The sequence below is a fragment of the Populus nigra genome, chromosome 8, assembly GCF_951802175.1.
Source record: "Populus nigra chromosome 8, ddPopNigr1.1, whole genome shotgun sequence".
Classification (NCBI taxonomy): domain Eukaryota; kingdom Viridiplantae; phylum Streptophyta; class Magnoliopsida; order Malpighiales; family Salicaceae; genus Populus; species Populus nigra.
In genome coordinates, this window is record NC_084859.1 from 11101857 (window position 1) to 11124622 (window position 22766).

The following is a 22766-nucleotide window of genomic DNA, read 5'->3' on the forward strand; positions in this document are numbered from 1 at the left end:
AAAAAATCATTTAATTAACTGTGATGAGGTGCAAAGGTGCACCTTCTCTCCAGCTCACCCATCCACCTACCTAGAAACAACGAAGTTATTTAATGGAATAGTGATATTGTTTTTTAAAATATTTTTTATTTAAAAATATATTATTTTATTTTTTAATATCAGCATATAAATAATTTAAAAATAAAAAATATTAATTTAAAAATAAAAAATATTTTAAATATATAACTACACCACAATACTAAACATTAATTAAACAAATATGAGGCACTTGAGGGCCTAGCTGCTGTGGTCAATCGTGTGACTTGTTCCGCCCACGTCCCGGGTTCGACCCTCTATGTGCACGCCTGTCACCCCCGCGGTGCCTAACCTGCACCTGGGCTTGCAGGATGTCTAGTGGGCCGTGGGGAATAGTCGTGGTGCGCGCAAGCTGACCCGGACACCCCACGTAAATCAAAAAAAAAAAAAAATTAAACAAATATGAGATTTAACCCGTCCACGGCCCAACATTTTGGCTGGCACTTGATTATTTATTCGACAAGGACCAAATAAACCAACATTTTGGCTGGTACTTGATTATTTATTCGAAAAGGACCAAATAAAGGGGGTTAATATAATATAATATAATATAATGTACCGACTTACAGTAAACATTAACAAATGATAAAAAGGAAGATACACGCCAACTGGATTTCTTCTTCTCTTCTTCTTCTTCTTCTTCTTCTTCTCTGCTCCCCCGTTGCTTTCTTGTTAGAAAAAAGTTACATTCTTCTTCAATTCGGGAAGACATGAAAATGCCTCCCTGCCTTGAAAATAAATATTAAATTGTTTAATCCAAACCTCAACCACAAAATCGGTAACAGAGAGTGACGGTTTTTATAAGTGACACGTCACAGGGACCCAATTCCAGTCTGGGGATCTCCAAAACTTACTTTTGAACAGAACCTCACCCGGTTTTTTTTATTATACACGTGTCAACTCTATCACACACACTCTCTCTCTCTCTCTCTGACTTAACAAGAAAGAAAGCTCTGCCATTCTGGTTCCTGGGTGCACGAACACACCAAGCTACCGCCTCTCTCTATCAACCCCTGCCCTCTCTTTCCTTTTAACAGGCAGAGAGAGTCTTGCTCCCCCCCCCTCTCTCTCAACGAAGCGCATACCACCTGAACCGATAAAAAAAGCCGAAATTGGTGCCTAAAAGTTCGAGCCATTCGTTGCTTTTAACAAATCCTCCGCATTCGTTTAACCACATGTTAGTTTTCTTTTATATTCTTGCTCCCGCTCTCTCTCTCTCTCTGTAATTCATCTATCTCCACTCTTTTTTCAGTAATTTCTTCGATTGGTTTGGGAGGTTTCTTTTTCTTCCTTTTTAAAGAGTGAATAATTATTTATTCTTCGTCTTTGTGTTGATTTGATTTGGATTTTTGTGGAAGATTCTGAGATTTGGTGATATTGTTGGGGCCGACATGACTGCTGGTGATGGAAATCAGTTGATCTCCGTACATCCCGAGGACCTCAAGTTCATTTGTAAGTCTCCCTCACTCTCTCTATTAAAATCTGCACGTATCAATTTTCATTTCTTTTCCTTTCCTTTTATAAATAACAATTTTAATTAATTTATCTATTTGTTATTTAAATTCTCGCATCGGAATCTAATTTATGGATAATTCCTGGCAAGGAGATTAAAACTTGTTGTAGTTAATTGTGCTTATTCATGCATTAACTGGCGAATTCAAGCAGACTCAACAACAGATTACTGAAATATCAAATAACATGGATTCTGCAAGGACGAGGATAATGCGTAATAAAGGTTTACAAAAATTAGTTATTGCCATGGATGTTGTTCAATGAGGATTTTTGAGATGGCTTGTGTGGTGGCTAAGGATGGATTTGGTTGTTATGATTTCGTCGGGGGAGTCTCAGATAACTTTCTTACTGCCTTAAGTAGACAGTGAATCGTTATTTAATTTAATATTGCCATTGTTCTTAAGATGGAATATGACTTTCTGGCAGTCAAAGCTATTGTCTAACCCTTCCATGAAAGTGTTTGAAGACAGTTAAAAGGCCAAATAGAAAATTAGTTCTCTTCATTCTTTTTTTCTTTTTGTGAAACTCCACCAGGTTTTTGTACTACTGCATTAGTTAACTCTGTAATCAGGGCTTGCCCTGTTAGCAGTTTCTAGAGTTTCAGGGCTGTTTTAGGGCCTCTTGTCATATTTTCCAGGGGAGGGATTACTGAAGTAGGTCCCCGCCAACCAAGTGTAGTAATCGTGACGATTGACGTGATTTGATTTAAAAGTAATACACGATAAAAGAACAGAGATTATGATAATAGAGTACCGCTGTTTAATTGCCATGTGTGATTATATCTCAAAATTGGCAAAAAAGAATTTCATTTGTTAGCATTTACTGTTGATGTCCAAATGCATGGTTCAGCTTCGGTTGAGTTGATATTTAAGTGACGAGTAGCGACTCAGAAGCATCAATCATCATATGAAGTGTACTTGCAGACTTAGCGCTATGAATGGATATGAACAATGGATAATCTTAGCCCGAGTGGCTTCAAATTGCTTTTTAGGAATTATTCTTGCCAAATCTTGATGGTTATTGCTCAACATGAGTCTCGGTGGTCATTTTTTCAAGGACTTGCTTCAGATATTTAGTAAACTAAAAAAGTGATAGAAATGACACTATAACCCAACCTCAAATTATAATTCTAGTTCTATCTCAGTATGGGCCACGTAAAACTCCCCTTTGCCATCATGGTTTTAGGTACGTATCAATCATGTTTATTCTTAACTAATTCCCAACTTAGGCATGATTTTTTCATGGATGCTATCTTCACTCTTGGAAAAACTTGGGAAAGAGCCGCAGTGAAATATGAACAGTCCATTCCTCTGATTGGCAAAACTGGCTTCTTGCTGTGTTTAAGGAATCTCCCCAACCTCACTGAGAGCCAATGACATTTCATTGTAGTTTCTTTTTCCTATCATATGTAGCGACCATTGCCCAGTTATGTTGTTACTGGAGCAGGATCTTTGAATAGAGAAAAGAAAGAAGTTTATGTTTCAACACTCCTTTATCAAGCAGCTGCTCTCAAGTCTCAAACCTTCATGCAATCTTATGACTATTGCACCAAGCTGCATGCTCTACGTCTAAACCTGTTATCGAATGTTTTTTTAATTCATCTGCATCAGGGAGCCAGATGCCTGGTATTCAAGTGATATCTCTCACAACACAGGGAAGATAATTAGTTGTTCAAGGAGGGAGGGTGAGGATTTAAAGAAGAACAATTTGATGGAGGCGCAGTTTAACTAAAAGCCAAGCTGGTTCTGATCCACTTGTCTTAGAACTTGAAAGCTTTGCAGGCATAGAAGGCATGCTTCTTCCACAGGAACCCAAAGGAGATGTGCTTGCCAAAAAGAAGAATGTCAAAAGATAGAAATTAAATTATATTGCCAACAGATCCATGGCAAACATGTGATGGCATGAAGTATGAATAATTGACGCAAATGTTTATGCTAATAACTTAAATCTGAATATTGCAAGCTGTCTTCTTGAAAAATCCGATGCCCTTCGAAAGTGTAGAAATTCATGTGTTATAAAATTTTCAGATTTGATTTTATTAATGGAGTTCAGTCGGGCTTATGAGAATGTGTTATATATGTGTTATCAGTTGAGCTGGAAAAGCAAAGCTTTTGTGATCTTAAAGTTGCGAACAACACAGAGCACCATGTTGCTTTTAAGGTACTCTCTTAACCACACATGAAATCTACAAGCATAATATTGCTGTGCATTATATAGCCTTTAAAAAATTCATTTTGCTGTACTTCGATTTTCTCCAGGTTAAAACCACTTCACCTAAGAAGTACTTTGTGAGGCCCAACACTGGTGTTATACAGCCTTGGGATTCTTGCGTCATCAGAGGTGCTACTTGTTCCCCAGGCTTAATCTTTTTATAGGGCTTTTCTATCCTTTTAAACTAGGAATTTTTTATTTGACTGTGAACTTATATTTGTTGTCCACTTAAAGGTTACAATTCTCCTATGTCAAAGATGTGAGTAGAGTGGTAACCAACCATTTGTGAGATGTTTGTTAGGTGATCAATTAACAGCCTAGATTTTTTTTTACTGCTTTCACCTATTGGAAATGAAAGATGTGAGTAGAGTGGTAACCAACCAAACCAAGCATCATAATTTTATCTATGACCAGTATATGGAATTGTTTGTGTGTCATGTGCCAGCCAACACAGTTTTGTAATATTCCTTGTTGGTTAGAACATATTAGATGTTTACAAACTACTGTATTTTCAGTTACTCTTCAAGCTCAACGAGAATATCCTTCAGATATGCAATGCAAAGATAAGTTTCTCTTACAGAGTACCATTGTTCCTCCACATGCTGATGTTGATGAGCTCCCACCAGATACTGTAAGGGTGTTAACTTGAAGAAGAAAAATTATCCATGTTTGACTATCTTGACTTTCTGAAATGAAGTTATTTTTTGAACGATGATGTTTGATTTTGTTGCCAGTTCAATAAGGATAGTGATGGCAAGGTGATACATGACAGGAAGCTTAGAGTTGTATACATCCCCCCTTCATCAACTCAAGGAAACTCAGAAGATGAAGGGTTGAAGGGCTCCACTCAAAGTCCTGATGCTAACTCTGTAAGTTTTATTGTATTTGTGGGTGTGGTTATTTAAGTTCTCCATCATGGACTTGCGTGCACTCATAACTCAGGAGTTTGACAGAGTTCATTGGAGTTGGTGTTGCATCACAATTCGTTGCTTGACTAGTGTTTTTTTAAATAATAATAATAAAAATCATCACTAATGCAACTAAAATCTCCTTTAAGAAAGCACTTAGAGATTGATCGAAGATGTCATATTGGCCCACGTCACAAAGGTTTAATATTGACGTGTACAGATGAGAAAAAATCATGATCCTAAACTGAGAGTTGAACATGTTTAAACACACTGCTCCTGAGCAAAAAATGATTGATTATGGATGCTCCAAAAGGTGTATGGAATGACAAAATAGAACTTGATAAAGCATGTGAACCATCTATTATTTGCATTTAAATAAATATTATCATCACAATAACAAAAGAGTGATGATTCTGCAGTTGTGGGTGCCATCTTGTCCCAGTACATAAATAGTTACCTGTATAAAGTGTGCAGTTTTGATTGGTCTACTCCTAGTATTAGGCTGCTTTTTTTTTTGCTTTGCTGTTGAATCTATGTGCTAGAATTGAGCTCCTTCCTTGATTCTCCAAAATTGTGAATAACTGTAGTGAATTGTCATTTTTAACTACTCGAAGGAAACACATCTATATATGCATGTTATTCAACATGCACCATGCAACTTAATCTTGTTTTATAACCGTCACCATCCTGTAAGTTTGCTTTCTGTGCAATGCCTTTTGCGGTAAATCATACGAGTATATCCTGCAAGTTTAATTTTTGTATTCTAAGTTTTCTAAGCATTCTATTTCATGTTTGAATCAGGCTGTACAGAGCCTGAAGGATGAAAGGGATGCAGCTGTTCGACAAACCCAGCTACTACAGCAGGAACTGGTTAGTGCACTTTCTGATTCAGCCTGGTTTATTTAATTATTATTCGTTTGCTTTTCTTTGCTTGTTAAAAAGGTTATTACCAAGTTGCTGTCACTGATGTGAGAATTTGGAGCTAGTTTTGGCAATAAAGTTACAGAGAAATAAACCTGCGCCCTTATAGCAAGCCCGAGACTTTATCATCACACCAGTACTTATCAGCTTGCTTAATATGCTTCTTTATCTGGTCTACTAATGATTTTGGAAAATTGCTGTTTTATGTACTAGAACAGCTGGTTTCCTTGTAACCATGCAGAAATTGTTTATGGTTACTACTTAGGACCTCCCTGAAATGAGCCTTAGTCTATTGTGGAAAGTTTACTCAACACTTGCTCAGTTGATATGGCTTCCACCATTTCTAAGGGTTAATTATCCTTAAATAGACATTTGCAGGCAATGCTTGTTCAAATGTGATAGTGCAAATGAAACGAAGCAGAGCAGGAACTTTTTAATTAAGTGACTTGTAGGCATGGAAATCATTTCTCAGATGGCTCCATGAGATCTTGAAGATGTAAAAAGTCATTGGATGACTGAACAACCAAAACACTGGGGATATTTTAGATGTTTTCTGTTAGAGAACAAATGGATTCAAATGAACTGTATCTCATGCCAAGAAACAGTGTTATGATACCAAATTTCTCACATGATAGAGCCACCCCTACCCAAAGAGTATTTTTTTTATGTAAGAGCTAATATGTATTTACTGCCATGCACAAATTAGCAGGATAACGAAAGGAAACCTTTGCAACAATATATCTAAGTTTTCTTTCCTACAGGACTTGCTGAGGAGACGAAGATATCGAAAAAGTGATCCAGGCTTCTCCCTCATGTTTGCATTTGTTGTTGGACTTATTGGAATCATGGTTGGCTTCCTCTTGAACCTTTCATTGTCATCACCATCTACAGAATGAATGACTGGGCTTTATCAAGGACCTTAGGAGACAATTTTTTCTTTTCAATTTTACTGTACAATCTGTGTCTGTCTGGTGTTCTGTTGGATGGAAGGGACATCGATCTATTTCCTCCCTTCTTTTTGTATATTTGCTATTGCAAATTTGTCGGTTGGCCAAATATATTTTCATCTCATCTCATTGATATGTTACTGTTAGTGTTATCTGTTGCAGCTTTTGAAATCTTTCTTCGCACGGTTTAGAAATTTGCATTTCAAATTTTAACCCTGCACCTTTCTCAATCAATAATACCAAGTTGTTAAGGTATTGTTTGTTTTGTATTTTAAAAGTTTTTTTTTAAAAAAATTATTATTTTTTAAATGTTTTTAAATAATTTTTTAAATAATTTTTAGAATAGTTCTTTTGCATATAGATGAAAAAATGAATTCTACAAGTTTCCTTTCTTTCCTTTTCTTTTTATTATTATTACTATGTATAAGTGTGTTCTCAGCCTGAAATATAAAAAAAGAATTTCATAGACTTTGCTCAAGTTTGATATTGCGGTTGAAAATGGTCACGTAAAATTTAATTTTTTTTTTGTTTTCATTTAATTTTTTTAATTTTTTTTATTGTTTTGATTTTTTGATATTAAAAATAATTTTTTTAAAATAAAAAAATTATTTTAATAAAATTTTAAATAAAAATTATTTTAAAAAATAAACGTTATCACTTTTAAATATTTTTTTATTCCAACTTTTCAAATATTATTTTCTTGTTCAAATGGATTCTAACACATTTTACCGAATATCTAATATCATAAATGTTCATAAGTTTTGTTTAAAAATTGGATTTATAGTCTTGAGATTGGTTTTGATTTATTTATTAAACCATATTCAATTCTCCAAGAATTTCAATGCTTCATATATAATTTTTTTCTCTTGGTTTCAGACCATGTGTCGTATAAAACAAAATTAATCATGTAATAAAATGCAATCCTTTTAATATTTATTTTAAATTCTTAAAAAATAGATAGCATTTTTGGAAAGCTCTTAAACAAAATTTCTAGTAGCTCATTATTTATTTATTTGTTTTTCGATATAAACTACAATTAATATACAGAATATTAGCACTGATACTGATATAATTATATACCACAATTAATAAGCTGTCTTTTTAAAATCCAAACTAATGGAAAAATTGGCGGGAAACTATCACGTGCCGAATCTCAATACAATCAAAACTCCAAAATCCCTCCCTGCCTCTCTCCACATTTCTGCAAATCCATCCATGTCCAAGCCCTAAAACACTAACTCTCTCTTTCGCTCCACACCCAGACTCGCTATGCAAACTCACTCCTCCAACACGCGACTCGCCCTCATCGACTCGCTCGCCACCGCCACTACCTCCACCGAGTCCAATTTGCAAGAGAAGTCATGGCACATCCTCGGTCTCCTCCTCTCAATCGGCAACCCAACTCCAGCTCTAGAGCTCGCATCTCACTGCACTCTCTTCAATGCATCACCGGATCTCATCGAGTCTCTCTGCTCAATCCCTAACTCACCTATCACTTTGACGTTCAACAGTGACGACTGTAGCAACAGCTTCCTGGTCACCATTTCTCCACTTGGTCTTTTCGCTTTGAATCAATTCGCATCTAATCTCAGCTTGATTGATGCGTTTGCGACTTGGATCCGGACTGCAATCTGCAGGCCCAAGGTTCCTTTGGAGGACGCTGTGAGGATGTATTTTAGGAAACGGAAGCGAATTGGATATGATCCTGCAGATGGTAAATTTCTGTTTTATTTTGTTTTTTCGGTCATTGACTGGTTCGGTTATTGAGTTATGGTGGTGTTGCTTTGCAGTGTACGAGAAGGAACAAGGAGTTTCTACTTCGTCGAAAAGAATTCGAAATGGTTGCAAGACGGTAACTTTCGAACTGGTTTACATAATTATGAACTTGACCAATTTGGTAGAATTTTTTTTCTCCACTTAGAGCTAAAATAAAATCTACAATTTCAATATAATTAACTTTTGCTTGCTTTATTTTAGCAATTTCTACATCGCCATTTCAGAACCTGGAAGCTTTCTCTTCGACCCTTGTGTTTGCACAGCAAGTTTTTTTGAAACTTGTCAGGAACTTGTGAAATCTTTCTTAAAAAATTCAAAATGACGAAAGTAGTTTCTGTTCAGAAAGAAAAAATTGGTGAAATGATAATTTTTCTAGAGCTGAGTGACACGGTTCTTATAATACAACCCTGCAAATTCCGCTTTCTGAGATGTTTTATTTTTAAATCATGCAGTTAACTTTTCACTCAAGTGAGGATGTCAACAGGATTAATGTTGAGCCAACTTACATGCCAATCCAGCCAGATAACATGATTCTTGCACCTGACTTGTTCGTTAAAACCATAGTGGGTGAATTAAGTTGCAAATTAAGGGATATCGAACATGAAGAAGGTGAGAGGAATACAAGAGCTATTGTGGAAAGCGGGAAGGATAAGAGAATCATGGCATGTGAGATTGATGAAGAGTCTGCTCTTCCCATTATTAGGTCGGATAATGAAGCTGTATTCCAAGAAGCTAAAGTGAATGAGATAGATCTTGAAAGTAGAGCAGATCTCAATGCTACATGTTGCTTGGATGATGTCAAATGGAGCAGCAGATTATCGTTGGAGTTTACGAGTGTTAATGGTGCTTGTAATGCTATAAATGACTCTCGTGTTGAGACTGTAAGAACTGAAACTAGGGAAGAACTGGTAATTGATTATGGTAAAACGGAAGGAGAAGGCATAAACCATTTTCAGCGAAGTAATACTGCTTTTGATACGCCAAAAGAAAGAAACTTTAGGAGGAATGAGCTGAATTCTCTGGATAAAGAGACAATAACTACCCATATGAAAAATCAGGTCGAGGCTTCAACTAGTGAGCTCTGTGTCCCCCCGAAGTTGTCAAAAGACCCAAAACCCTCCAACAAGATTAAGGTCACTACTGGTGTTGCTGTGTCTCCAAGACAGCAGACTCTTTGCCAGTCCCTAGAGCAAAGGAAGGCTGTTAAACCTCCCAAAGAGAACCAGCACAGGAAAAAAGATCAAATGAAAAATAGCCCGGCACAAAAATCAAAGCAGGCGTGCAATGATACTCATACAAAAGAAAGAAAGAAGGATTGTGCCCTTAATGCTCCCAAGGTAAGTTCAAATCCTGCAAATTCTATGTTCATATGCTTTACGCATGCACTTGTTTAGTATGCCCCTAAATGGAGCTAATTCTCTAAGAGTAACTTGGCTAGTATAGCTGTTTTTCTTTCATTGATAGGATTTATTGATGGTTTCCTTTCAGGATTGGGGATCCAAAGACTTTCCACGCTTTGATTCTTATATTGTTGAAAAGGAAGAAGGCTCGGGTATGAAATCGTTCTTTGCTTGTTGACTGCATCATATTATGCTCGTTAATTGACTATATTCCATTTAACCCCAACTGGCAGGTGGTTATGGCACTGTTTACAGGGCGACGAGGAAACATGACGGGACCACAGTTGCCATCAAATGTATGTAAGAAAAATTCAAATGCAGAATCAGATTAAGGCTAATCTTCTACAATTTGTAGCGATTACTATCTATAGATTATACCGTCCATTTATTAATCTCCATCAAGAAGTATTTGAATATCATTTGATTGCCAGAATCCTTTATTTTGAGGATGAGAGAAATTGAGAATGTTTATTTGTCTGGCACTTGTTATCAGAATTACAATTTCTGACATGAAAATTTTCCAGTAGATTAGAAAAGGAGTCAATGCAAATCTCAGATGATGTAATGTAACCTTTTGTTTATTTTCGTACTGGTGAATAGTAGCAATTGGAAAAATTTGTGAACTCTGTTTTGAACTCCACGAAACCTGCACCGATGATCATAGATTAATGATAATAATAGGATTTCTCCTGTGTGGATCACGGTCGCAACCCAGGTTACAAGGCTCCTTGTTATCTACTATCATAATAAAGTGAATCATTGTGGATGTTGAAAGCAGTGCTTCTGAGTACAAAGTTCATATGGTCTTATTTTCCTTGAAATAGTTTGAAATGTCAAGTTATCACCCCACTGAATGGAGTTGATTGGGGAGTGGAAATTTGGAAATCTATATGCTCCTTTACAGCGTGGAGTATGCATTTGTCGTACTGTAAATTGTTTTTCCTGTTTTCTATTCAAGAGCATTTTGGCATCTTGCCTTTTATAAATAAAATTTTAGTCAGCAACCATATTGTTCTATCGAAGTTAATGTGGAATTCAAAGCATGCAATAATCCAAGGAGTTAACAGCTACATTTATCATATAGTTGTAAACAAGTGAAGTAAATACGTTAGAAATACTAAATGCATATAATTTTAACCTGCTTATCTAATAAATGGGAAATGGCAAGCCATACCATTCAGCCTAATTTATATGTTGCAGGGATAATCCAAAAACATTTACTGATATCCAGTCCCTTTTTTTTCTGGCTCTGCAGGCCCTCACGAGAATGCTCACAGACACCATGTTATAAACGAACTAAGGATGCTGGAGCGCTTTGGGTAAACATTTAGGGAAGTTTGTTTCACATAAAAGATATACGGTTGCATTTTGAGTCTCATGTTCTTTAACCTGCAAGTTTATTCTTCCAATTCAGGGGCAAAAATTTTGTAATAAAATATGAAGGCTGTCTCAAGAACCAAAATTCTGACTGCTTAGTTTTGGCATATGTTGAACATGACAGACCGGAGGTGATTAACATATGCTTCAATGGATACTCCTTTGTTTAATCAATTAATTAATCTTGGTTTTGCTCTAACTTTTAGGTGTTGAAGAAGGAAATAGATGTTTTTCAGCTCCGTTGGTATGGGTATTGCATGTTCAGAGCCCTTGCAACTCTTCATAAGCAGGTGAGAAGTTTCGCAAACACATCCATTATGATTTGAAGTTATACACATAAAAAAAGCTCACTAGTTCCTTTCTTGTTAGCAGGGAGTGGTCCATAGGGATGTAAAACCTGGCAACTTCCTTTTCTCTTGCAAGGCCAGTAAAGGTTATCTGATCGATTTCAATCTTGCCCTGGTTAGTGATATTTTTTGGTACATCTACATGACTATTTATGTGTCAAATCTGTTTCACATCTTCACTGCTCTGAAAAAGTTAGGAAAACTTATCGTGGTCTTTATTGTGTTTTGACAGGATCTGCATCAAAAGCTTGGAGCAATCAGTGAGCTTTTTCTCTCTTATCTGAGATTTTATATTTAAACATGACATTAACATGGATTTAGTTTAGAGCATGAAGTATTCAGTCTCCAGCTGAAGATTTTATTGATAGGCGATAATCAGTTAGTGAACTTGCAAAATGAAATAATCAACTTTTATATGTGGGCTTGTTCGCTACTAAAAAGCCTGAAAAGTATGTTTTTCCCTTGACCTTTTGTCTTTTGAGCATTTTTTGCTAAGCCTTCTAGTTTTCAGGCTTTTAGACCCAGGAGAAACTTAGCTTATACGTGTTCCATTGCAGATTCTCTGGACATAGGTTTGATGAAGCTTAGGATCAAATGTTTGAAAATCTGAATTGATGAAGCTTCTTTTTATTTTTTTATTTTTTTATTTTTTTATTTTTTTTTGCAGACAAATCAAAGGCGGAAAATGACATAAGCTTCAATAATGTTGCAGTTTCCAATGCCAAATATATTCCTCCATCTAAAAGTAGGAGGTTCCCAGGCACTAAATTCTTGGACGCAGTTGATGTGGGGGCGATTAAAGGCTGGAACTCAACTTTGGAGGCCAAGAATGTAAAAAGGAAGCCTGATAGGAGTAGTATGAAAAGTCAGGGAGCAGATGGCTCTGGCGTAACCTCAGTCAAGGATGCAACAAGTGCTAGGCCTCCTTCAGCAGAAAGGCTGAAAGAGCCTCTGCCATGCCAAGGTAGAAAGGAGCTTATCAGCTTGTTGCATGAAGCAATGCAGAGTCCAAATCATGAAGCATCTAGTGTTCCGGCTTCTATGAGGAAGAGGATTGCTGCACCTCCTGGAAAAATAGATGGAAGACATATCTATCTTACTCCAATGCCTCTGCACTCGACTGACATCACAGTTGCTGGCATTGGCTTAGTTAAGAACAAAGGTGAGTTTCATATAGTGTGTGCCTTCGAGAATGTGGTTTGTTTGTCTCTGTTTCAGTGATGATGAGGTTGTTTGTCATTAGGGGATGGGAAGAACAAGAAAGAAGGCCCTTGTGTTGGAACTAAAGGTTTTCGGGCTCCAGAGGTGAGTATCAACTGAGATGCCGAGACTGCATGTTTTTTTATATAGAATTGATAGAATTCTACTAAAAGATTCTTGGTAGATAATTACAATGTGCACTGGCTATTAAGTTCTGAGCATAATCACTAACAGCTTCATTTGTTCACAGTATAATCTGATGAGTAATGCCAATATTTTTTGTATCTATGCTTCGAGCTCATGTTATAAATAAGGCCTAACATGGTCTTAGTTAGAATGTGGTAGGATAGAGTATGGTCAGTGTCGTGTAAAGAACGTGTTCTCCAGGTTCCACTTCCAAAGGAAAGTAAAGTGTCAAGATTTAATGATAAAAACATCTCACTTCTCAATAAGAGCACTTGATTTTTTTTTTATGGTTGTCAAAATGATAAGGTGGAGTTTGCGGTTCACGCAGGTCTTGTTCAGATCTCTCTACCAAGGCCCCAAGGTTGATATTTGGTCTGCTGGGGTCACCTTATTATACCTGATAATAGGAAAAACGCCCTTTTATGGTGATCCTGAACAGTAAGAACTTTTTTGTGAAAACTTTCATTAGAGTTTTTGTGCACTTCGTTTCATTTTCTTTTGTTAACCGTATCACTGTCGTTATCAGGAATATAAAGGATATAGCAAAGTTAAGAGGCAGCGAAGATCTATGGGAAATTTCAAAGCTTCATGACCGGGAATCCTCATTCCCAGTGGTATTCCCATTTCTTGTTTTGATCTTCCGTAAATTATGAAAAGAAAATTAATTCATGTTCAAGAGCTCATTGTTTCTTTCCCAGGACCTGTATAATATGCAATCTTTGCCGCCCACGACACTATGGGAGTGGTGCAAGCTGAACTCAAAAAGACAAGATTTCCTGGATGCAGTGCCAAGCTCACTTATTGACCTGGTGGACAAATGCTTGACGGTAAACCCGAGATTGAGGATTAGTGCAGAGGATGCTCTAAAGCATGAGTTCTTTGCTCCATGCCACGAGAGCCTTCGAAAGCAGAAGCTGCTCAGGCAGGGACCCAGCTTGGATTCTCGAACTAATAATATTCCTTCACATGGACAAAGCATTGCCAGACCTATCAAAATTTATCGAAGGCAACCCTGATCAGATTATGGATGGTATGTCTTTTTAACTTAATCTGATTTAGGTTAACCCTCTATCCATAGCTCTTTGATAGGATATTTGCATATTTTACCGCTGTAAATCAGTGAATTTATTACCCCTGTAAGCCAGTCCTTGCTGTCCTTTTTGCTCATTATAGAATTTCTTAGGTGTGTTGTAACTAAATTGATTACAAGAATGAATATATAATTGTACAAATATGCTTTATTTTCAGAGCAGAAACTATGGCTGCTTGATAACGCTGGTACGTGTAACCTTAGCTTTACTGTGAAATGTGCAAGATACCTTTTCAACCACAATCTTGTTCCAGGTGAATCAATGCCAGTTTTCTTCTGAAACACTGGAACTAAGACTGTTTTCCAGTGTTCTTCTTTTCAATTGTTTTCTGCTGCTGCTTTTTTTTTTTCCCGGCAAAGGCGTCCTTGATTTCTTTTTCCAGCTAAGCCGCTTAAAAGAGCTTGAGCCTTGATGGTTTCTATGTCACAGTTTCAGAAATATTACTTCTCATAAAATTTGTGCTTTTATTATAATAGTGATAGCAATCAACTACAAACCAGATCATAGGAACCCTAAATATAGTTGGTTAATCGATTAGATTCACGTAAAAAGAAAAAAATTTGTATGTATCGTGTTTATGTGGGTAGATACGATCATTGTCAATTGTACTTTGTATGAAACGCCTCATGTATATTTTTTTTGTCCAAGTTATTTTATTTTTTTAGTTGAACCCTATAGTTGTATTTTGAATTGCAATCTTTAATTTTATGTAAAGAATCTTTTTTATAACGCACATGTAAGAGCATGCAGAGCAAAATAAATCCTAAAACATATCTTCATAGATGAAAAGGAAAAAATATAATAACCAAGGGACCAAAAAAGGGAGAAAAAAGGCCATACAGAGTGAGGCGGGTAAGCAAAAATGAAAAAATATTTTTCCATTCTCTTTTCTTTTGTTATTAGTTAATAGTTAATGTTAATGCTTTAAATCATCTAGTTTAGTCTGAAACCTGGTCAGTAGCCTGCATGTTGTTGTTGCCGCAGGTTTTTTTTTTGAAATTATTAGTAAACTTAGTCAAGCTCGTCGGGTTATTACAAATTTTTAAAAGTTACACGTGAGATTGTGGCCGGTGATGGAAGAGACTTGTTTTTTTTTTTTTTTAATCAGGGTTTAAGTTTCATTGTGTATACCTGTTACTTCACGATGTCTTATATATTTATTGGACTTGCAGGATGTTCAGTGTGTCCGGGAATTAGTTAGGGTGCATGTAAGTTAATCCAGATACCCCAAATTAAAAAAAATAAATTTAAAAGTCATTAATGTTTTACTGTAACTCTAAATACATTATATTATATTGTTAATTAGAATAGTATAATAATATTTTTGCTTTTTTCATCAAAACTGAAAAAGCTTGTAATTAAGAGTGAAATTATCCTTTCATAAAGATGCACTAGACATTACAAAATTGATTGGAAATAAATTAGTTCCCATATATTTCTTCTGCACGGTGAAATGAGTTTGCTTCCCTTTAAGGTAACAAATTGTATAATTTTGGTTCAAAAGGTTTTTTTTTTTTTAATCTTTTTACTATTATTTGTATAGCAAAATTACGGAGACATCTTTAAAAGAAAAAAAAAACATTAAACTTGCACATGGAAGATTTTATGTATTTTTTTGGATAGTAAAGTTACGGAATTGCCTTCAAAATAAAAAATATACACACATGATTTCAAAAGCATGCGTGTCTTTTCATTATATATATTTTTGGGCTGATCTAAGGGTTATTTGATAATTTTAAAAGATCAAATATTGTTAAAAAAAGTTACACATGTGCACACATGTGTCATTGCATGACGGTGCTTGTGCCTTTCGAGCAGTGCTTATGAGACTGTTTAGTCACCAAAAATAGCCATATACAATGATGTTAGGAGTTGCGCCTTGTTCTCTTTGCATTGGTGGGGCACATATGCACGGAGTTGTGGTTGAGCTTTAATAGCTTTTTTTCTTTTTTTTCTTTAGCCTAAAAATTCACGCGTTCTCTAGTTTCTATTTATATTAATTTTGACTTTTTATTTTTTATTGTTATTTATTTTGTTTTTAATATCTTTTAAAATTTATTTATTTTTTTTATTGCTTATTTTTTTTATTTTTTATGTTTTTATTCATTTATTTTTCAATTTTATTTCTTATCATTTTATTTCACTTTATTTTTTTATTTAATTTTGGTCTTTATTTTTTTATTGATATTTTCCTATTATTTTCTTGATTTTTTTTATTTTTACCCTGAGCATTTTATTTCATTTAATTTTCAATTATGGTCTTTATTTTTTTATTAATATTTTTTTTATCATTTTCTTAATTATTTTATTTTGTTTAACTTTTTGATTCAATTTTAGCCCTGGTTCTTTTTATTGTTATTTTCTTATTCTTTTCTTTATTTTTTTTATTTAGTCTCTAATTATTTTTTTTCATTTAGTTTTTATATCGGATTTGATGCTTAATGTTTTAAATGCTATTTATTTTTTTTAAAAAAATATGATTGAAATTTTATTTCATGATTTTTACACGTTTACCTTTCTATAAGGTAATTATGGTTTCATGATCCAGGTCACTGATTTAGAATATTAACCTGGTTTAAGTTCTTTCTTTTTCTAGGTTCTTTATTTAAAATTAATTATTTTTTTAATTTTATCATTCGATTTTAAATTATTAGGCCTTGAGTTTTATTATTTATTATATTTTTTTTATAAGTTTATTTTAATCTTATATTACAAGTGGTGAGTTTGTATGAATTTCTCCTTGAGATTATGGGATCCCTGTATCTAGGAAACAAGAAATAACTATCAAGTCTAATAAAAAAAAAATCTTAATGTGAAATGATTAAATTAAAAAAAAAAGGGATCAATAAAAAAAAAGAAGACTGATTTTTTTCACAACCCTACAATATTTAGCCCCTAATATTTGCAAGAAAAAAGGCTTAACACTTGTCTAGTATTCAAATCCAATCCCCTGTGTTTCAATTGTTTTAATTCAACTTAATTTTATTGAATTTTTTCAAATCAAGCATCAACAGAAAGTATACAATACCAAACCAATCAAAATAAATAATAAAGCTAAAGGGCGAGGATATTATTATTATGTATCCATGTTTTTTTTCTTTCTCCCCTCTGCTCCGAGTAGAAACTGGAAAGAAGGAAGGAGGCGCATCAGGAACTGACTAGATTCTAGTTTTCAATCGGTTTAGGCCCACGAACTCTAAAACATCCAGATCCTTCTTCAAACTGCAAGGTACATAGACGTGGGCATAAAATGGCCAAACTGTTTGACCTTTCTGCTAGGCATACGTTCATACTAGACATGCCATGATTACGAGGCTGCTCATCTCATGTTCAAGGCATCGAAACTTCCGTCAAAGACCCTGGAAATGTTGACATTATAACCATACCAACCAAAAAAAAAAAACCAAAGAAAAAAAATTGAGCAATATCTTTTTAATTCATTTTTATTTATCATATACATATTATTTTATCTTTATTTATAAATATATTTTATATCAATGTATTTAAATGTATTTAATTTTATTCCATATCAATCCCAAATAAAGCTCCCCAAGATGTGCTCAACCATAGTTGATATAATGTTATTTTTCTTAAAATTTAAATAAAATAATATCATCATATCAAGAAAAAAAGTTACTATAATACAAACAAACATAAAATAACATAAATGCTTAATGTGGGCACAGTATAACTACCAAACATAAACGATAGTCAGCATTACATTATTGCTAATAAAAAAAAACTTTAATATTTCAAAAAACAAAACAAAATATAATAATGGAAACAATTCATGAATATTTAAAGCTCTCAGCAGGTAAACGCGATCGGGTCAAGTCGATAGCAAGAGGGACAGAATTGTAACTTCAGTACATCAAACTAAGGGGCAGGATCGTAACTCGAACCATCTAGAAATTTCCAGGCAACAAACTACAACCGGACAATATATAAAAGGGACAAATCCCCAAATAGACATCAAAATTAGGGATTTGGTTCTGTCTGTCCTCAGCATTTTGTCGAAAGATTTCCTTCTCTCTAAACAATGGAATCGTTCGCTTCCTTCTTTGACTCTGAATCGTCTTCAAGGAATCGTTGGAGCTACGACTCTCTCAAGAACTTCCGTCAGATCTCTCCTGTAGTCCAGACTCATCTCAAGCAGGTAATTATTTGGTTTCCAACATCTTATTTTCTATTTCTTGATATCAAAATCGAGGACAAATTTGCTTCAGGTGTATGGATTCTTGGGTCTTTTTTTAATTATCCAGTCGAGGTTGTTTTCTTGGAGATTTGAGGGATTTTTTTTTTCCTTATTATCATTTGTAAATACTCAACGAAAAACTTATATGGAAGGAATAGGCCTTCTGGATTCTTATGAGACTCTTGATTAGGATCAAAACTTGTGAAATTTGCAGGTTTATCTGACTTTATGTTGTGCTCTGGTTGCATCGGCCGCTGGGGCATACCTCCATATTCTGTGGAACATTGGTGGTCTATTAACAACTTTTGCATGCTTTGGATGCATGACTTGGCTACTTTCCATATCTCCTTATGAAGAGGTATTCTAGTCTTTTCGCCTTTGATATGGTCTATATTCATGTTTCTGTTATTCAATAGGTTCATTTCTTTTTATTTTTAAAATGAGCAGCAAAAGAGGCTTGCTCTCTTGATGGCAGCTGCACTCTTTGAAGGGGCATCCATCGGTCCTCTGATTGATTTGGCCATTCAGATTGATCCAAGGTACATGTCACTTTGCCAATTTTCTTCATGTATACATATAGATGTTAAACAAGAAAGTTGTGGATTTTGGGTCTAAAATGGATGGTATTGTGCTTATTTTTGGACATTCTGTGAATAGAGATTTTTAAAATGGTATTGTTCTCATTTCAATGGCTGTTGTCTGTTCACTCACTATATGAGTTGGTTTAGGTGAATCTGGCGGTACTGGGAAACATACTGTCCATGGAATGATGTCCTTCCATTTGAAGCCCCATTGCCTGCATCATATACCCATTTGATACGTTTCTTGCTGCTAGGAAAATTATGCCTATATAGCCCATTATAACATGATCTGTGGATGCTTTTCTTGTCATTTCAGTGTTCTGATTACAGCATTTGTGGGAACAGCGGTGGCATTTGGATGTTTCTCAGCTGCGGCTATGTTGGCTAGGCGTAGAGAATATCTTTACTTGGGTGGCTTGCTTTCCTCTGGCCTGTCCATCCTTCTATGGGTGCACTTTGCATCTTCCATCTTTGGGGGATCTGCAGCCCTCTTTAAATTTGAGGTAGGGACTCACCAGCTGTGAAAATTTTCATTGATCTTTTTCTGAGTTGTATGTGTAAGTGCTTTTGTTTATCTGATTCTAACAGATTGTTATTTTTGTCTTGATGGTTTTCACAGCTGTATTTTGGGCTTCTGGTGTTTGTGGGCTATGTGGTGGTTGACACCCAGGATATCATTGAGAAAGCTCACCTTGGTGATCGGGACTATGTGAAGCATGCCCTGAAGCTTTTCACTGACTTTGTTGCTGTGTTTGTCCGAATTCTTATAATCATGGTAAGCTGAACTGAAATGCCCAAAGAAATGGATTGCTGTCATCAATGCCTTTTTTTTTCTCTCTCTCTCTCTTTCTGTTATCATATTCCATCCGCTGATAAATTATCTGTCTGTTGTGCAGTTAAAGAATTCAACTGAGAAGGAGAAGAAGAAGAAAAGAAGAGATTGAGTTTGAGTGGAAGACCGACTATGTGCTCGATAAAATGAACCTGGTTCTCTGTTTCTTGACTGAGCAAAACTCTTGTGTCAATTGTTTGAACTTGTAATATAGTAGAAGTGTTGGCAGTAGCATTTGTCTGGTTTTCTGTAAATGCTTGAAAGTTGCTTGCAAGATCGTGGCATGAGTAGGAGGCCTAAGTTCTCTACCATGAAACTTGGTGTTCAATATTGTGACCTCATTTTGTAAGTTCAGTTTTACACGAGCGTTTGTTTTTCTTTCAACTCAAGCTACTAATCTGATAATTGATGATGCCTGGGGACATATATAGAACTCTGCGATTTGAAAGAAACATACACGAATAGGGAGAGGAGGCACGGGGCTAATTTAATATCATTTAACATGGGTTTCTATTTCATCTCATTCCAGCTCGTTGTTAATTCTTGTGTCCTAGCCACTCGATTTATTACCCCCTCCTCTAATGTCAAAAGCTCCTTAACAAATATAAGAACGAGGCCAAATTGAACGGTGGGGGATGTGCCGGATTTTCAAATTCTCCAAGGTTCAGCAAAAATACTGAGTAGCAAAGAGCTGGCTGTGCATGCCCGCCCGCCCGCTGGTCTTGTCTCAACTTTTGGGAATATGATTCAACCTGCATTTTTAAAAAGCTTATATTTTTTTTTAAATTAGTATTTTTTAATGTTTTTGAATCATTTTGTTTTATTAATATTAAAAAAATTATTTAAATATATTTCTAAAAAAAGATTTTAAATCATAACCGTTGCCATCAATTTTTAAATAACCTATATAAAGACGTATATACCGATGAAAATAGTTATCCCACGTCAATAAAAATAGAGTTATGACACAATTAAGAGTTTTGTTGTCTTTAACCCTCGAAGCTGCTAGTAACTCACAGACAGGGATCCAAGTCAGTATTTAGTTGATCTTAAAAGTTAAAACGTAGGCAAGTTTAAATGAGGAATTTAGGAAAAGATAAATTATAAAAGCATCACGATAATACCTTTTATTTTAAAATTTCATTTATCATATTTTATATTCAATTATTTGTATAATTAATTTTACATTATATACAGTCGCACACACTCCTCATTCTACTCTTTCTCCACTTCATATTATTTCCATTACTACACCTGTCTTATGCCCACTAGCTGGCAAACACTCCTCACCATCGCCCAAACATGTCTTTATTTGCATCAAGTGTCAATAATATACATGGCTCGGATTGAATGGATTTCAAAAACAAAAACTGTAACAAATGTGGGAAAATGGTTGTTTCCAGGACACCTTCGTGTAAACTTACTAATGAAATTGAAGTCACTGAGTGCTAATGGTTTCACATAAAGTGAAGAGCATTGAAGGTGACAAATGTTACAAAACATAAAAAGGTAGAATCTTTAAACTCGCAGGAGAACTCAGCCCTGTCAACTTTAAGTGTGCTTCTATCTATATAAATGAAGAAATAGTTAGTAAAACCCTCCCCATTAATGGCTAATAAAGTTGATGATCTCAACCAAAGCAAATAATTGCAGGTCAGAACTCCCGATATTATGAGTGTCTATTAAGATAATCTTTCTTCGCAACAGTATTTTATCATCTGATAATCCTGTTTAAGCAAATTATTATTGGTTTTTTACATTTTGATTCAGATCTCATCCTTCATAAACTTCCTTTTCATTGTTTCTCTTGTTTGCTCCGTCCTAATTATTTTACGTTTTATCATTCTCAGTACCTGTGTACTGTCTCATTTTAACGCACCTGAACAATGGAGAATCCCAATCCCTTTTTCTCAACAAGTCTTCTCATATAAAACTTGGTGCCGTGGACTTTGGGTTTGTAATTTTGGTGAAGGGAGATTGTGTTTTTTTCAGAGGGAGAAAGTGAGGCTAGAAAGAATCCCTCATGCTGCATTCATCCCATTACTATCGGCTGCTCCTCCCAGGCTTTTTCCTAGTTCATCTTTCTTCTTATATATGCTGCTTGCACACAGCACGACTTCATCTTCCCTCCCTTGAAGAGCCCTCTTTACAGCGCTTCAGTTCTTACTCGTAACCTTTTATCTCAAAATGAAAACTATTTCCTTTTACGTAACTAATGTTTCCAGAGCATATTCCCACATGCTTTCCACATCTTGTTCCTATTTAATGACGCATTTTCGCTAATCTGATTGTTTGAATCTAATCTTAACGTTTATGTTTTTGTCCTATCATCCCCCCCCTGCCCGACAGTTCTCCACTTTGTCCGGTTTCTGCAAACGTAATCTCAGAATGCCCTTTTAGATCAAGAATTCAGGGAAGACTTTGAAGGTACCCACTGCTAGATTATATTGACTTGTCAACGAATCAAGAGAGATTGGTTACTAAATCATCATAGCTTTTATTCAGAATTTTTGTAATGGGATCTGATTAGCGAATGAAATGCACAAGGAATACTAGACTGGAGCGAGCATGAATGGGCTTGGATAAGAAGTTAGTTTGTACCCAAATCACACTAGCTTGTCTGAATCCTTGGAGATTTTTTTTATCACCGTTGAAACGTGGTGTCGTTGCTGATCCATGCCCATTCCTGATTTAAACGTGGTGTCGTTCAATACAAAGAGTTCGTACGTAGAAAAGTACAGTTGAAAGCTCGAGTATATTATAGATCAGGAGACGGTCCATTGCTTTTAATTCTACATATAAGTTCAATTGATTAGGTTTTATATTTATATTTTAATAATTATAAGTTTGAATTCTCTTAAAATTACTAGAGATTTATATAATTATTAACTCTAAAATCTGTAAAATTAATTAAAATATATACAAACTAGTCTGTAAAAAAAAAAAAATCCACTGCTTTCTGTGAGTTCTGCAAGGCCTTCCAAATGCAGCATCGTTAATGTCTTTTAATGGGAAGCGAAGATTTCAAAAATCCTTCCATCACATAGAAAATTAAATTGCTCGTGATTTCGATGCACATAGAGAGCAAATAAAGTTTAAGATTTTATATTGTTATGAAAGAATCAGCTGTTTCGCCAAAACATATTTTGGAAAATTATTTGTTAAATTAAACTAAAAAATAAATAAATTGGTGTGGATAGAAGACAA

General features: G+C 35.1%; 3 protein-coding genes across 7 annotated transcripts; all 3 read left to right on the top strand.

Moving 5' to 3' along the window:
- The first annotated feature begins 743 nt into the window (after positions 1-743).
- On the top strand, positions 744-6714 carry LOC133700362 (vesicle-associated protein 2-1-like). The gene is made up of 8 exons (XM_062123862.1): positions 744-1252; positions 1434-1527; positions 3677-3747; positions 3846-3927; positions 4314-4429; positions 4533-4667; positions 5508-5576; positions 6389-6714. Exons 2-8 carry the CDS (start codon positions 1467-1469, stop codon positions 6521-6523), a joined length of 669 nt encoding a protein of 222 aa, XP_061979846.1. The 5' UTR covers positions 744-1252; positions 1434-1466; the 3' UTR covers positions 6524-6714.
- Positions 6715-7752: 1038 nt separating this feature from the next.
- Positions 7753-14232, top strand: LOC133700804 (serine/threonine-protein kinase cek1-like). 5 transcript variants are annotated; one of them, XM_062124466.1, is made up of 16 exons: positions 7754-8288; positions 8365-8426; positions 8803-9687; positions 9839-9902; positions 9984-10046; positions 11006-11069; positions 11165-11258; positions 11334-11417; positions 11497-11589; positions 11707-11734; positions 12142-12636; positions 12718-12779; positions 13189-13298; positions 13387-13474; positions 13559-13890; positions 14109-14232. In XM_062124466.1, exons 1-15 carry the CDS (start codon positions 7844-7846, stop codon positions 13874-13876), a joined length of 2955 nt encoding a protein of 984 aa, XP_061980450.1. In that variant the 5' UTR covers positions 7754-7843; the 3' UTR covers positions 13877-13890; positions 14109-14232. The 5 variants fall into 5 exon arrangements, with proteins under 5 accessions (XP_061980453.1, XP_061980450.1, XP_061980451.1 ...); XM_062124467.1 differs by having other exon boundaries at positions 14114-14232; XM_062124469.1 differs by having other exon boundaries at positions 7753-8288; positions 12187-12636; positions 13559-14232.
- A 3681-nt stretch (positions 14233-17913) lies between these two features.
- LOC133700398 (bax inhibitor 1-like) lies at positions 17914-19943 on the top strand. Its single transcript, XM_062123913.1, has 6 exons — positions 17914-18107; positions 18361-18504; positions 18594-18685; positions 19044-19230; positions 19347-19502; positions 19624-19943. The coding sequence occupies exons 1-6, from the start codon at positions 17991-17993 to the stop codon at positions 19669-19671; spliced, it is 744 nt and encodes a 247-aa protein (XP_061979897.1). The 5' UTR covers positions 17914-17990; the 3' UTR covers positions 19672-19943.
- Positions 19944-22766: the final 2823 nt, after the last annotated feature.